The sequence below is a fragment of the Labeo rohita genome, chromosome 9 (assembly GCF_022985175.1).
Source record: "Labeo rohita strain BAU-BD-2019 chromosome 9, IGBB_LRoh.1.0, whole genome shotgun sequence".
NCBI classification, from domain to species: Eukaryota; Metazoa; Chordata; class Actinopteri; order Cypriniformes; family Cyprinidae; genus Labeo; species Labeo rohita.
In genome coordinates, this window is record NC_066877.1 from 22,848,291 (window position 1) to 22,862,918 (window position 14,628).

At 36.2% G+C, this 14,628-nt stretch overlaps 1 protein-coding gene across 1 annotated transcript in view; it reads right to left on the reverse strand.

Moving 5' to 3' along the window:
- mao (monoamine oxidase) overlaps positions 1 to 9,629 on the reverse strand; it is a 46,929-nt gene extending 37,300 nt beyond the window's left edge. Inside the window, exon 1 of the mRNA XM_051119215.1 lies at positions 9,504 to 9,629. Within this exon, the coding sequence (XP_050975172.1) occupies positions 9,504 to 9,600 (97 nt within the window). The 5' untranslated portion in view covers positions 9,601 to 9,629. The remainder of the gene's footprint in view (positions 1 to 9,503) is intronic.
- Between the last annotated feature and the right edge of the window lie 4,999 nt (positions 9,630 to 14,628).

Sequence of the window (14,628 nt, forward strand, 5' to 3'; positions counted from 1 at the left end):
ACTTAAATATCATTAAGTATATTAATGATATTTGCTTTGTTCTGTTCTGTTTACCCTGGGGGGTTATTATTGCTGCTCTCCCTGCTCAATCATGACATGTTGCATGGATTAGCAGGGAGTTTTTTGCCCAGAACAGAACCATGCTGCTCTATCATTTTGACAACAGTGGTCCTGACAGAATTATTATATGCTGCAGCTGACCACCAAACCTTAAAAAAATAACTAAAATGAGCACTAAAGCTATTTTTTATGAAGCAGTCTATCATTTGCATCCACACTGAAATCTAGAACTAAACATATGCATGAATATTTTCAACTGAATGCAAACAAGTTTGGCAAGAGCACGGTCACACTGAGAATTCTAAAACCTATTAACCTCAAATCAGGAATATTGATTTATACTAAAGCATGCAAACACCTTATCTCTGCATCAGTGTCTTTTCCAAAATAGACCAGGATTAGTTTACAACTCTGTTCCTTTGAAAGGTCAGGTCTAGAACTCTATCAAATTACAAACGGCCAGTTGTATTAATACTACAACCTAAACCTAATTGCTCTGTTTGCACTCTTACAGACCCTGATAAAACCTACAATTACAGAGCAAGAAGAATCACATTTAAGAGGCTATGTCTGTCAGCTGTGGTGGTAATTGCACAATAACATTATCACAACACATTAACAGTCACCAAGCCACAGATTGGAGGTGACACAGACCACCTTTAAATCTGTGGTTCATCCCTCTAGGAATTTCTCAATTAAAATGCTAATGTCAGCTTTAGCAAGCAGCTTAAGCAGATCATTCATCGCACAAGACAAAAGTGAGCAGAACTTTGAGAGAGTTTTGTTGACTTATTAAGAAAAGGTAGGAATGGACTGATATGGGTAATCATTTTAAGTCAATAGCGACAAACTGATAATTATTTTCATGTTATGCTGATAACAATGTATATATACAATGTGTATATATCAAATATCAATTATCAATATCAAAACTTTTCTATGAAGGGGAAATATTTGCCTCCTGGAATTGATTTCCAGAGGCCTTTTTTACATTTGTGGGGGCAATTTTTATAATCACCATAATATGTTGTCTTTAATGCCAAATACTTAAATTTACCCATTACTTTAACCAATATTTTAAGCTGTTGTCAATAACAACAGACGGGTTAAAATTGTATCTAAATTATACATGTCAAAAACAGGAGCTCATAGGGCTGCAATATTACGACAAAAACCATTCACGGGTTCACTCTTACATCTAATCTGGTTGCGCAAATAGTAAGCATATTTTGCCGTGCTGTCCTGGGGGAGGGCTCCGAGCCCAGAATATGGTGAGAACCCAGAGAACTCCCCCCGTCCCAAGTACGGGATGAGAATAGATTCAGAGTGAGGAGTTGGGGTAGAGGGGGAATGCCGAAAAACTGTCGAATCACAGAGGTAAGTCGGCTGGGTGCATATTTATGACTTGTGCTAGTTCGAAAAGCTACTGTCGAATCACATTATCTGAGTTATTAAAACATAATTTATTGTAGATTATTGCTCTTTATATTGTAATAATGATAAATAATATTAATATAGAAAACAATATAAAACGTTTTTGTTTCATTTTGGGCATGTCACATTCTGGCTTCACAGCAAATTTATGACTTGTGCTAGTTCAGATGATTAGCTGAAGCTACGAAATTAATCTTTTATTTACATTGAATCTGCACTGGTTGATTTATGATGATCGTGAGCATACTCTCAAACCTTGTTATTAAAATCTCAGCGCCTTAACAGTGCATTCCTAAGTTCAACAGAAATGCATTTGATTGGTTATAAGGCTCAACGCTGCACAAAACTGCACGTAAAAACATTCTAATGCAGCGTAAGTGAATCTAAATGTAATTCTGTGAATTGACACTTTTAAATAATTTTCACATTTCATTTTAATTGCGACAGCCGTAATATGTTGTTTAATTGTGCAGGGCCATTTTTTTTGCCCCTTTGTTTTGCATTTATAGGGCATTTTATTTCATTTTCGTGGTATTTTTGCCACAAGCCCTCGCTAATTTCCAACCCTGCTTGGTACTATTTTGTCTAATTAAATTAAAAATAAACTAAAATGAATGGTTTTAAATGCTACAAATGAATTTAAGTATTATAATGTACAGTATAAAAATGATCATTTAAAGATTAATCATTCTGAGATTATTATGCCAAAGATTAGATTCAACAGCATTATTAAAATGCTTTTAAAAGTCAACTCTAATTAAACATTAGATGATGTTAGAAAAGTAATCTAATAAAATATTTTAAAATGAGCATTAACAATTAAATACACAGTATCAGGCATTATATAAAAAAAATAGATCTTCCAGAACAAAAATTTACAGATAATTTACTCATTCCCTTGTCATCCAAGATGTTCATGTCTTTCGTTCTTCAGTCGTAAAGAAATTAAGTAAGGGGGTGAGTAAATTATCTGTAAATTTTTGTTCTGGAAGTGAACTTCTTTAACTACCTTCACAGCATTACAGAGATGCCTGAAGATATCACACACTACATTTACTCATGATTCGTCATGTGTTGTTGTCCAGTACAAATATGTAAATATCCCTAAAACAGGGTAAATAAACTAGAGAAGCAACATTTGTGGTTCATTTTTTAGCAGTATTATAATAACAAATTAAGTTGCTCTTCAACCCCAGCTGCGCAGCTGTAAAATGCTTGGGCCTATGACCTGCAAACATTGCAAACAGGATCTTTAATCCGTTTTTCTGTTTACATGAAAGCATGCTCTATTCCTTTATATGGTTTAAAAAAGCACCAAGACAAACCAATACAAAGTAAAGGAGGTTTTCTTGAATATAATGTGGCAAATAATCACTTGAAAAACCATGTACGTGACAGCCAGCACAGTTCTTGATATTTAATGCTCCTCTAGAAGCAATTGCTTTCTCCAAAAGGGTGCAAAATCGACATTTTGATGCATTATTGAAAAGCAATTACAGAGAGATCAGTGAAATGGCATGTTCTCCTGGCAACCCCGAGGACAGTTGTTCATCTAAGAGAGGAACAGAGCAGTATTATCTTAAGTTGCATAACGAAGCCAGTCAAGCTGGAGTCAGGCTCCTCTCTGCATGGCTCAGTGGGGAAAAAAAAACAGGCCAATGACGTTTGTTTACACAAGCTTAGAGGACACTGCAAAAAGGCATTTAGGCATCCGAGTGATTTCTTAGCTCTCTAGGATTATGTAGACATGTTTTTCTAAGTACAGATGTTTTGGTTTACCACTATGTTTTTTTAAAAGGATCACAAAGATAGTGACTGGACATTTTAAAGAATAAAAGCATGTTGATTCTAAAAAGCTCAGAGCTCTAAAAATCAATGTTTGCAATTGGTTTACACTGACCTTCAGAGACTCACAGCTGTATTTATTACTGTAATAAACATTGCTTCCTTCATTTCGAAGAGGTGTTGACACATTTGTAAGCTGCAATGACAAATAAACCAGAAGTCTTGTCTAAGACAACTGTCAATTTTCAGGAACATTAGTGACTGCAACCACTGGCAATGTGGCCATGTCTGAGGTGACAATGTTGAGAAAAGTTTAACTTTATGCAAACACAGCAGCATAAAGTCTGGTTTATTTTGTGCAAGATCTGCCTGTTTTGACGGGAAGAGAACATCTAACTGAAGTGTTTTGTATACTACTGTTTAAGGGTTTGGGGTTGGAATTTATTTCTGTGATAGCAAGGCAGAATTTTCAGCAGCTATTGCTTCAGCATTCAGTGTCACGTAATATGCCGAAACATTCCTTGTATATTATCACTGTAACAGTTGTGCTGCTTAATATTTTTGTGAAAAGCATGACACATTTTTGTAAGATTCTTAAATGAACTGAAAGTTCAAAACATTTTTTTAAAATACAAAACAATTGTAACACTATTTCTTTACAGTAGTATACGTAAAGACACAAACACGTATTTACACAAACACAATGTAAATGTGACCCTTTCTTGACACTCCACAGAAACGGCCTGTGAATCTGCATGTTTCCGGCCTTTCCTGGCTGTCTTCCAAAACAGGAATGCCAAAGTTCTTTAGCAAGAGCAGGACACTCACCAGGAAGCGTCAGCGTCAACAGCCTCTGCAATTAGATGTGGAATTTCTGCCCTCCACTTGAACACCCCATGAGAGCTACTGCTGAGACCTACTAGAGTTCTGAGCAAAACAACTCCCCAATGCTTTTGTTTATGACAGCTATTTTTACATGTAAGCACAAAGAGGTGAGTAAATTTAATTAAAAGTAGTTCTGTCAGTTTAATGCGTTAACTTAATTAATTAGTTATGGAAAAATAACGCAATGAAAATCATTTTAACGCTAACGTGCTGGCCCCGCCCCCAGACCTGTACGTCATCTTAGATTTCATACAGTTGAATGCTGACAAATATGTTTTATATTCACTTCCAAAAGATGAATCTACAAAGATTATATTTTCTAGCGATCTTTCAAAATACGTAGTTGTGTATGTTATGTTGTGTAACAACCCTGCACGTGTCTTGCTAACCAGCTAACTCATGCTTCTGTAGTTCTGTTGTTCAGCTGTGGACCCACTGTAGTCTGACAATTTGTGATTGATGCAGCTTGACTGTCTTGTCTGTCTCATTAGTTGGAGTAATGAAAGGGAAAGCGCTGTGCCATGAAACCCATTCGTTTCAATTGTTTCCACAGCGCGAGGACGGCTTGTTTCTGCCTCGACCAAAGCGCACACGCAACAGAGCGCGCACGCCGCGGACAAACTTCAAATGAGTTGTTCAAATGAACTTTAGCCACTGTGCTCTGAAGGGCTGCACTAAACCCAGCGGCCAGCGCAGCGCTTTCCGCGTTCGGTGTGAAAGCCGCCTTAATGCGCATTATACAATGTTGAAGTTTACAACATAGAGGTGTGCCCGGTTCGCTTACATAAGCAAATTGCGAGCACTTTCCACAGTAGACCGTGCTAACTTGTCGATCAACCACTTCAGATGTTTCATCGTCAGACTCTGGCTCGAATCGGTATGGTAAAATCGATGCCATCTTTTCTATGTATTGACAAGTATCCAGGCCTGTCAATCAGTTATGGCAATGGGCGTTTCGTTCTCCGACGCGCTGTACGCGGTAGACCAATCATAAAGGACTGCGCCATCTGACCAATCACAACAGTGAGGGCTCACGGAAAGGCGGGGTTTAGAGAGACTGATTCTTTGAACTGCTTCGGACCAGTCGTTTACGAATAATTTAAAAATGAGTTAAAATTAAATCTATTTTTGGAGAAAAAGTGTTTTTTGACCTTGCATACATCTAAACCTGTTTTGGGAGTCTATTAAAACAATATTAGCAACCTTTAAAATGGCATAATAGGAGCACTTTAAAAAACCTTGTAACATGCTGATGGCCAACAAAACACCCTAGGATCATGACAGCAACATTTGCACAGGAAAGAAACACGTGTATTTCAGAAAGTATGGCTCATTTTCCAATTTGGCTTGGTAAAAGTAGTTGAGCCCTATGATTTCCGTGATGTGGAAAACGCGGATGGAATTGTAAAATTCAGTCATAAAAATGGATTTTACTGTATAACGCGAAATGTCACTGAATTTGCCAAATTTTGGATAAATAAATCGTCAGTAGGTCAGTACACTTTAACCAAATCGTGAAACTGCAAACTGCAAAAAGACTATTTAATTATGGCCAGGGTTGCCAGGTTTTTACAACAAAACCCGCCCAACTGATACTCAAAATACACGTTTTTGGTGGGGTTCCCCTAGTAAAATAAGCATTCCAGGCATTTCAGATAAATATCACGTTATTGGGGTCACTTTAACCCGCAGACATGAAAAAAACCCAGCAACAACAGTGGTAAAGTAGACCAATTCTGCTGAAAAAGCATGGACTTGGCAACACTGACGCTCGCTGTGATTTCAGCCCCGTCACCTCAATATATGAGTACATGAACACATGAATATAATCGCCATATAAAACACAAACAGAAACTTAAAGGTCTTCACTGCAAGCCGTCAAAATAAAAGTTCAGTTTAACATGAAGAAACTGTGACAGAAACATATTACTTAATGTAATGATAGTACTACTACTACTACTACTACTACTAAAATTATTTTTAAAACATTATTTTTTAAAGAAATATTTACCAGATAAATGTAAATGGATGGCACAGTATTTCTGAAAAAAAAAAGAATACATAAAATAATATATTTTTTAAATAAATCAATTAATTAGACATGTTTTTGATTATTAAAATTGCTGTTTAATTAAGTTTCATGATTTCAGCTAATTACACATGATTTTTGATTAATATTTTTAATGTAACCATTAAACCAGACCCTAGAAAAAATTTAATTAAGTTAAAATATATATATATATTTCTGAAAAATAAAATGGACTTCATAGAGCCCTACACTAGTGGTGCAGAAATTACGTTTATTTATATTTATATTTATATTTATGTATTTAGCATATGCTTTAGTTTTATCCAAAGCAAGTAAAACACTGTATTTAAATTCTTCATTTTATCCATTCCCAGGAAATAGAACCCATGACCTTGGGGTTGCAAGCACTCTACTGTTTGAGCTGCAGGAAATGACACACTTCGTCTTTGAACACATAAATAAAATGTAAAGTGACAATTTAATTCAGTTGTTGACGTGAAACAATAAGGTCACAAGAGTAAAGGTGTCATTTCCATTGTTTAGCTGAAAGGCTTTAGTTGTCTCTCTTCTATGTCAAGCACAGCCCCTGTGGCGCTTGACAACAGACACAAATACACATTTGCTGTCGCGTGTTCTTGGATCCCAGGGAGCATAAAAATGAGTTGTCAGTTTTGTTTACAACCTCTGCCAACGTGCTGTCTCCCAGAGCACCTCCAGTGGCTTTGCAAATAGTAATTGGATTTGCAAGGACTGCTGGGTCGTTATTAAAAGGTCCCTGAAGCAATGGTGCATTTCTTTTCAACCCACCTTATGAGGTTTGGATAGAATAAGAAGAAACTCTGATTTCTTTTAAAGGCCAACAGGTGAAAAACATCTGCATATTCAGTGGGTGTATGACAGCCAATTTGCGAGAAAACATCTTTTGCGTCTTTCTATCTACTCCATGTGTCACATGCTGTAAACTACAAATGCAATACTCCACTAATCAGATCATGCATATGATGAAACATAATGGACATGTCATTGGGAAGAATATATACCTAGCCTCACACTTCCGACGACGGGCAATATCGCACACATGCAATAATGACAAATGATTTACAGACTCAAAAGTGCAGTCTGTTTAGCACTGACTCCTATAAACTTGGCAGGGAATCAAAGTTCTGATGCTGAAATTGTTCTACAGCAATGGACTGGGTGATCCTGGGTCCATGGTGCCTTGTTACATAACAGTGACTGATTACATTCATTAATTTTTTTCAGAGTAGTATGACTGGTTGAGTGCACAACACACACTTTTATTTTCTAAAACATAGTTTGTGATTAATCAGTAGCCTATTAAGATCAAGAATTTTTAAACTGTGAGCTACATTGCAAACATTCACAGAATTAACTACAGTGTACAGACTAAAACATCTGACTCGATTTTGTGGTCTTCTTGCACATCATATAAAATTGAAACCATCAAAAATCATCTGTATGAACAGAAATAATGTTTCCAGCAGGTTATCGGAAGGACATCTTGACGCTGTTTTGCTCGGTTCTGTTTCCAAGAATGTCGTTCTCGCACAAGCAATATTTCATCCAGCGTGTACTCTCTCTGAGCTGGCTTTAAATTTCATGCCTGTTTATTATAATACATTTTCACTGTGGTAACAAGTCAGTTTGCATAAAGTAAATGGAATTTCCTGTCAGGTCATAACCGTAAGGACATTATGCTGCACTTTCACGCTGCTCTACACAAAATAGGTCACATTCTAGGACTGACTGAAACAGAATCCTTATCACGTAGTATTTTCTAATCAATACTGCATGCTGTTGTAGTGCAGTATATTCAAAATTCTCTATGCAATCTCTGTAAAATAAACTTCCCAGGATAGTGTGGGTTATAAAACCAAAATCTCCACCATGGCCAATGCACACTACTTTTCTCACTGGGATTTTTATGATATAGCGTTTGACAGGTTTGGGCTTTTCACACTGCATGTATCTCATCTTATTTAACCCTGAGTGGCATATACAGCTTTCAAAGCAGTCTTTCACAATGATTTTGTATGGCTCAAGGATAGGCTATGAAGGGCACCAGAGCATTGCAAGTATGTGCGTGCAAGGAGTGTAGCATATTGTGGGTATCTGATGCATATTTAAGGTATTTTCTTTCTACAAGTCAGCTTAAATTCAAATTTTCGAAAATATAGAAAAGTGTGTATTTTGGGTTAACCACATTGTTTCTGACATTTTTAAACAGCATTTGGACATTCTCTAGTTCACTGGTCTTGCAGTGTGACAAATACATTTCAAATAAATATCTTAATATGAGCTGATTAAAGATGCATGGATAATAATTCTAAAATAGTTTTAAATTGAGTATACAATGCCATTCCACATAAGATGTTATGACCTTACGACCTTAAATACAATCTTAGGTGTGAAAAGCTCATGTCTTGAGAACCTGTTGCATCTAACAATTATTTCTAAAGATCTTTTTCAAATAAATATATGGGCTTGAAGTATTGACTGAGCTGAAATATTCAGTTAAAATGATCAGGGACATAAAACGAGCACAGGATAATAAGGATGTGTAGTATACATAAAAATAAGTAGTTAATGTTATGTAGTTTGACAATCTAAATCTATTATAAACAAATACATTCTATAATTTTATTATACATACAGACAAGTCTAGATGCTAGACTAACGGTTTATTACAAACATTTTTTTTTTTTTTAATTAATTTGTCATATTGCAGGACCTTTCTAAACGAGCTAGTGAAGCTAAACATGTATTTTGAAAAAATATACACTTGTTCTTATACACATAGGTTATTTTAACTAAAATGTGGATGTTAAGTATAAAAAAAGTTAATGGGCATGTTATATGTAACTACCAGGATACACTGTTGCATGCCACCTAAGTGTCTCTGCCTCTGGCGTTATGAATATGAAATAGTCATGTCACGGAAGTGAAAGAGCAAGCTCAGGTGACACCGCGAACAAATTCACTTGAAGTCTGCAGAACTAACCCCGTCCTTTTGGCAAACTAACACAATCCTATTTAAAACGTCAATATGCATTATTATTTTAAACGCAGGGATAGTACAGTGTTGTTACAAGGCGTCTAAGCTTCTTAGGAAATGGAATAGTCGTTCAGCACGGGTCTGTCGCTCGCCTTATTTTACTCAATATCGATGATCATAACTCAGCATTACAACCAGCAGCCTGTAATCTTCAGTGATATAAAGTTACTTTAAGAGTGCGTTAATTGCAATGAGATTATATTAAGTTTTATGCGTTATTTTGATGACACTAACCTGAGATGCCTCCGCCAATCACAATCACGTCGTATGCGTTCGCAGTCATGGTGCTGTTCGTCTCACTGGCGCTCAGAGCAGAAGAGCCGCTCCGCATCTGTGTTCAAAGCATTCTGAGCCCCGCCCCCGCCTCCTATCACTGGGAATGACAGATTAGAAGAGCACTGGGCTAAATGCACCGAGGCTCCCATCTACGTGCTATGTAATGAGTGCCAACAGGAGGAGCACATATTTATGTTTTTACAGTACAACATTATCGTACAAATAGATATTTCTAAAATATACTAACATTTGATTACTACAGAGTTTATTATAGATAGATAGATAGATGTTATTTTTTATTATAGTTTATTATAAGATAGATTGTTTTGATGACACAGTCATTTCATAGTCCTTGAATCTGACTGGTCAAGCGGCGGTCAAGAACATTTCAGTTTTGCTGTCTAAAATTGCTTACTACAGGCTATACTCAGCTACTCATTCACTAATATATTGCATGGTAGTATTATGCACTATAAACCTTACGTAGCTCCGCCTCTTTTCAGCACAACGCCCGAGGTCTTCTGTCTTCCTGTTTATTTTTACACAGGTAAGGTTGAATTTATGAATGAAGCGCTCGTTTTTAAATTTTCCCAGTCTACTCACATATGTTATGACATTACCTTCAAACATTACAATGCACATTCTGCTCTTTTTTTTTACAATAAGTAAATCCACTTCATCAACTGATTACTCTAAAACAGCGATGCTATCCACACTTTATTTTTTAACGCGAAAGTAAGAAGACCATTTCGCTAGATGTAAATTAAACATACTGGTCCCGATACACTTCCTGTTTCTTTTTTTTTTTTAACTTTACACAAACATAAAAAAAAAATAAAATAAATAAATAAATAAATACAACCAACATAACATTTGACTGGATGAAAATGTTACATTAGCACCTTTAAGATGTATTTGTATATGTGAAATTAAAAAACAAAACAAAACAGGAAGCGCTTCTGGACCAGTGTTGTTTACATCTAGCGAAATGGTCTACAGGCGAGACTTCCGGTTCAACTAACAAGATGCAGTAAACGGTAAAACTGTTTGCACTACAAACCACTGTGTTCATAATTAAGATAACACATTCAAATAATATGGTAAGACACATTAATTTGCAATATCAAGCAGCAAAACAAGCTGTTTTGTTTATACAGCTAAAAATAGCTGGACGTGGGTGACACCGGAAGCCAGACCAATAAGATTTACAAATGGCTGCGCCCGCTCTTATGGAAAAATAAGGTGGATAGAGACACCGCAAAAACCAAAGTTCAAAAACAAAATTCTAAACATGGCTGCGCAGTTTTTTTAAGGTCTATTAAGAAGCAAAGAATGAAAGTGAGTGAATTTGAACGCTAACGTACTGTTTGTGATCAGTGTTGTAATGGGTGCTAAACGGACACTGAGTTCACCTGTAACGTTTTTTTTTAATCCAAGCGTTGGTATTTTCTTTCGGGATGGAATGCAGAGCTGTGCAAATTTTCCTGCAGGAAGATTTTTTTTAAATGTCTGTACGGTGTTGTCTATGGTTCATGATCGCTCAGTGCGGTGTTTCTCTCCACAGTACACATAAAGCAGAAAATTGAAAACCCGGAGTGGATCTAAAGCCGATTGACTACAAGAGGCTCTGAGCGGAAACAAAGTTCTGTCGCTCTGCTCCACTAAGGTACAGAGATCCAGACCGGCTTTTATTCTGTGCCGTGTTTGGCGTACAGCAAAGCCACCTTCGGGGTAAGTTTAATTAGCGAAGTATGCGAATAAACAGGACTTTTTTTTTGTCTAAAATGTACGTTACTCGATATTATTTAATTTAAAAAAACTGTTATGTCTAATGCTAAATATACAGTGAATTATACTTTACACGGCGAATCAGCCCGCGTAATCAGAGTGTACAAAACAATTGGCCTTGCGTCCTCTGAGGATTTTTTAACATTTAAAATAATTTTCTTTTTAAACTACTTAAAATGTTCTGGCTAGGCATTCTCAAGCCAACATAAAGTTTGTCCTGACGAACACTGTGAGCAATAACATTTCCATTTTAACTTTATAAATGAAACATTAAGTTTGCACTGGTCTCCTAGCAGAGTAACCATAGGTGTAGTTCATGAGCATGATCAACTAAGTTTGGACAGCTAGAAAGTGTCATGTATATTTTTATGTCTTATTCTATCAAATGCTTTGGTGAAATTTGCTTGAAAGGTGCATTAGTCTGTATTTTGCTGTGTACCTGTTATTTTGTTGTGCAATCGGATTTTTTTTTTTTTTAGTATTCTTCGCATCCACTGTTTCTGATAGAGTTTGCTGCCATCTGGTGGTTATAGTCATGTAGGTTGGTGCATGTAGCCTCACACACTTTGGTTCAGGCTATGAGAAATACAGTATCAAAGAATATATATATATATTTTAAACCTCACTCACTTTAGGATGAGCCTGTCAGACCATGCATTATAATGTCCATAATAAGTACGGCAGATAATCCAAATCCATTGTTGATCTCGTTTGAGTAAGCATGTCTTTACCCTTATACGATATAAAGATATTGGTGCCCTACATACCATTTCTGCTGACAGGTCCATATACCAACCAAAATGTTTGTTAGAAAATCACTGGGACGTGAGAGAGTCATTGAAAGTGCAGGCAAGTTTATATGATGAAGTTTATATGTCTCATGTGGAATAGTTCCAAGTGAAAGAAAAGAGATGTTGAGTTTGTTGGATGGGTTCCCTGAAGAACCTCAGATTGGCTGATTTTGATTAGAGTAAAATAAGGTCTTGTGGTTACCATTACTTGGGGAAATATTTTTTTTTCTGTAAAAATGTAATAGTTTATGTGCTTGATTAATTGGACAACCACTGCAGTACTTACATTGGAACTTAATTTTGGACTATGCAATAGTTTCAGAAATCTTCTTTTTAACCATATCTAATTTATGTTATAGAACAAAACATAAAAACAGTCTCAAGTAATGTCACCACAGACTTTACTCAAAAATGCCAAACCATAATGCTGTGTTCCAGGCAACTCAGAATTCTGCCACCTCCTCCTGGAAGAGTGCTTGAGGTCAGACAACTGGCTTTTACTCAAGACTGTTCAACCTCAGCTTCAGTAAGATGCATCTTTTATTTATATATTTTTTTTCAAGATGTAAGCAACAAATGTTGTGCATCACTGTCTACATTTTCAGTTATTTTCCTTGATAGTGAGATACTCACTGATAAGATTGTTTTCTTTTGGCCAAGGACTGCAATGCTTTGACTTAGACTTGGGATATAGTATAGGGTTATATATATCTTTTTAGAGTTTGACAGCGCACATGTAACCCTAGACCACAAAACCAGTCATAAGTCGCACAGGTATATTTGTAGCAATAGCCAACAATACATAGTATGGGTCAAAATTATAGATTTTTCTTTTATGCCAAAATCATAAGGATATTAATTAAAGATCATGTTCCATGAAGATATTTTGCAAATTTCCTACTGTAAATATATCAAAACTTAATTTCTAATTAGTAATATGTATTGCTAAGAACTTCATTTGGACGACTTTAATGGCGACTTTCTCAATATTTTGATTTTTTGCACCCTCAGATTCCAGATTTTCATATAGTTGTATTCTGGCCAAATACTGTTCTATGCTAACAGACCATACATATATGGAAAGCTTATTTATTTACACAGCTTTTAGATAATGTGTAAATCTCAATTTTAAAGAATGTACCCTTATGTCTGGTTTTGTGGTCCAGGGTCATATATATATATATACTTTCATTGTTGAGAAAAGACCTGCATGAATAATCTTCATAGTATCTCTTTTAGTGCTCCCCAGAAGAAGGACGATGACATTAACGTGAGTAATAATAGCATTTTGGTTGAAGATTTCTTTCAAGAGAATGTTATGTTACTATGTCGGCCACAAGAGGGCGGAATTGCTACATAAGTGTGCAATATACAAACTCAAACAGCAGCAGCACCTATATAAAGATTACTGTACTGTAGCATATACCTCTTCATACTTCTGGTACTATCCTTGATTAAATATAAAATCATATTTTGGCGGAATGGGGTGCACATCCAGTGTTATTATTTGTCTACAGATTTTAACAGATTTTATTGCAAAGTAGCAACGTGTAAGGATTGTCTCAAAGAAGAGAGTGAGCAATAAAACACACGAGCGAATAACTATTTCAATTTCAGTCATGAAAAATTGCAGCTGATATTGGCTTCAGTCTAATAACGTGAGAGGACAGAATACTATACTGCCTCATATTGGTATCTTACCAGAGATCAAAAGGATATTGCAGTCATATGTGGATTCAATGATCGCAATGGATATGTCTTTTATTCCACAATCGAGGCATCTCTATAACTTGCTTCTTTTCCCTTTCTAGGAGAAAAGAACTTACCTTTTTGTGTTCCAGATGGTTAAACGTCATCTTCACTCAAGTGGACATCACAAAAAAAAAAAGGAAAATTCACACTTTTGGGCCAAAATTGGGACTGGCTTCAATTAACAGTAATCAGGTGAAATACTTAACCCCATTCTGTTTGTATCACTTGTCGGTTTTGCTTGAATCATCACTTGTTTGAAAGGGGATAAAGACGCACACGTGTACAACACCTGGAAAGTTCTGTTAGAATTAACGCAAGGTCAGAGAACAACGTGTTATGACATTTAACTGGGTGCCTCAGAGACGATCGTGTAGGGAGATGTCTTGGGGCAGCCATAAAAATTACAGGGAACTCAACTGACAGCTATTATGTGGACTGTCTGTCATGCTGTCAAATTAGCCATTAAGTTAATTATAGCCCCACTGAAAGTCACATTGTATCGAGGAGCCAGAGTATGTGTAACAAGACAGCTAGCACAAGGCAGCCAGTCAGTCTTTAAAAACAAAAGGGCACTGTTTATTGGATTCATGTGCGGAGCCCAAAAAGCTGTCAGGTTTGTAGTGGAGTACAAACCTGTCCAGCGAGCAAACTGTCATAATTTCCCAGTGGTACAATTTCAGCAATTTGTAGAGGGTGAATTTATTTGCACAGACAAGAGAAATTTGAGAGACAATACATTTGCTTTTATTTTT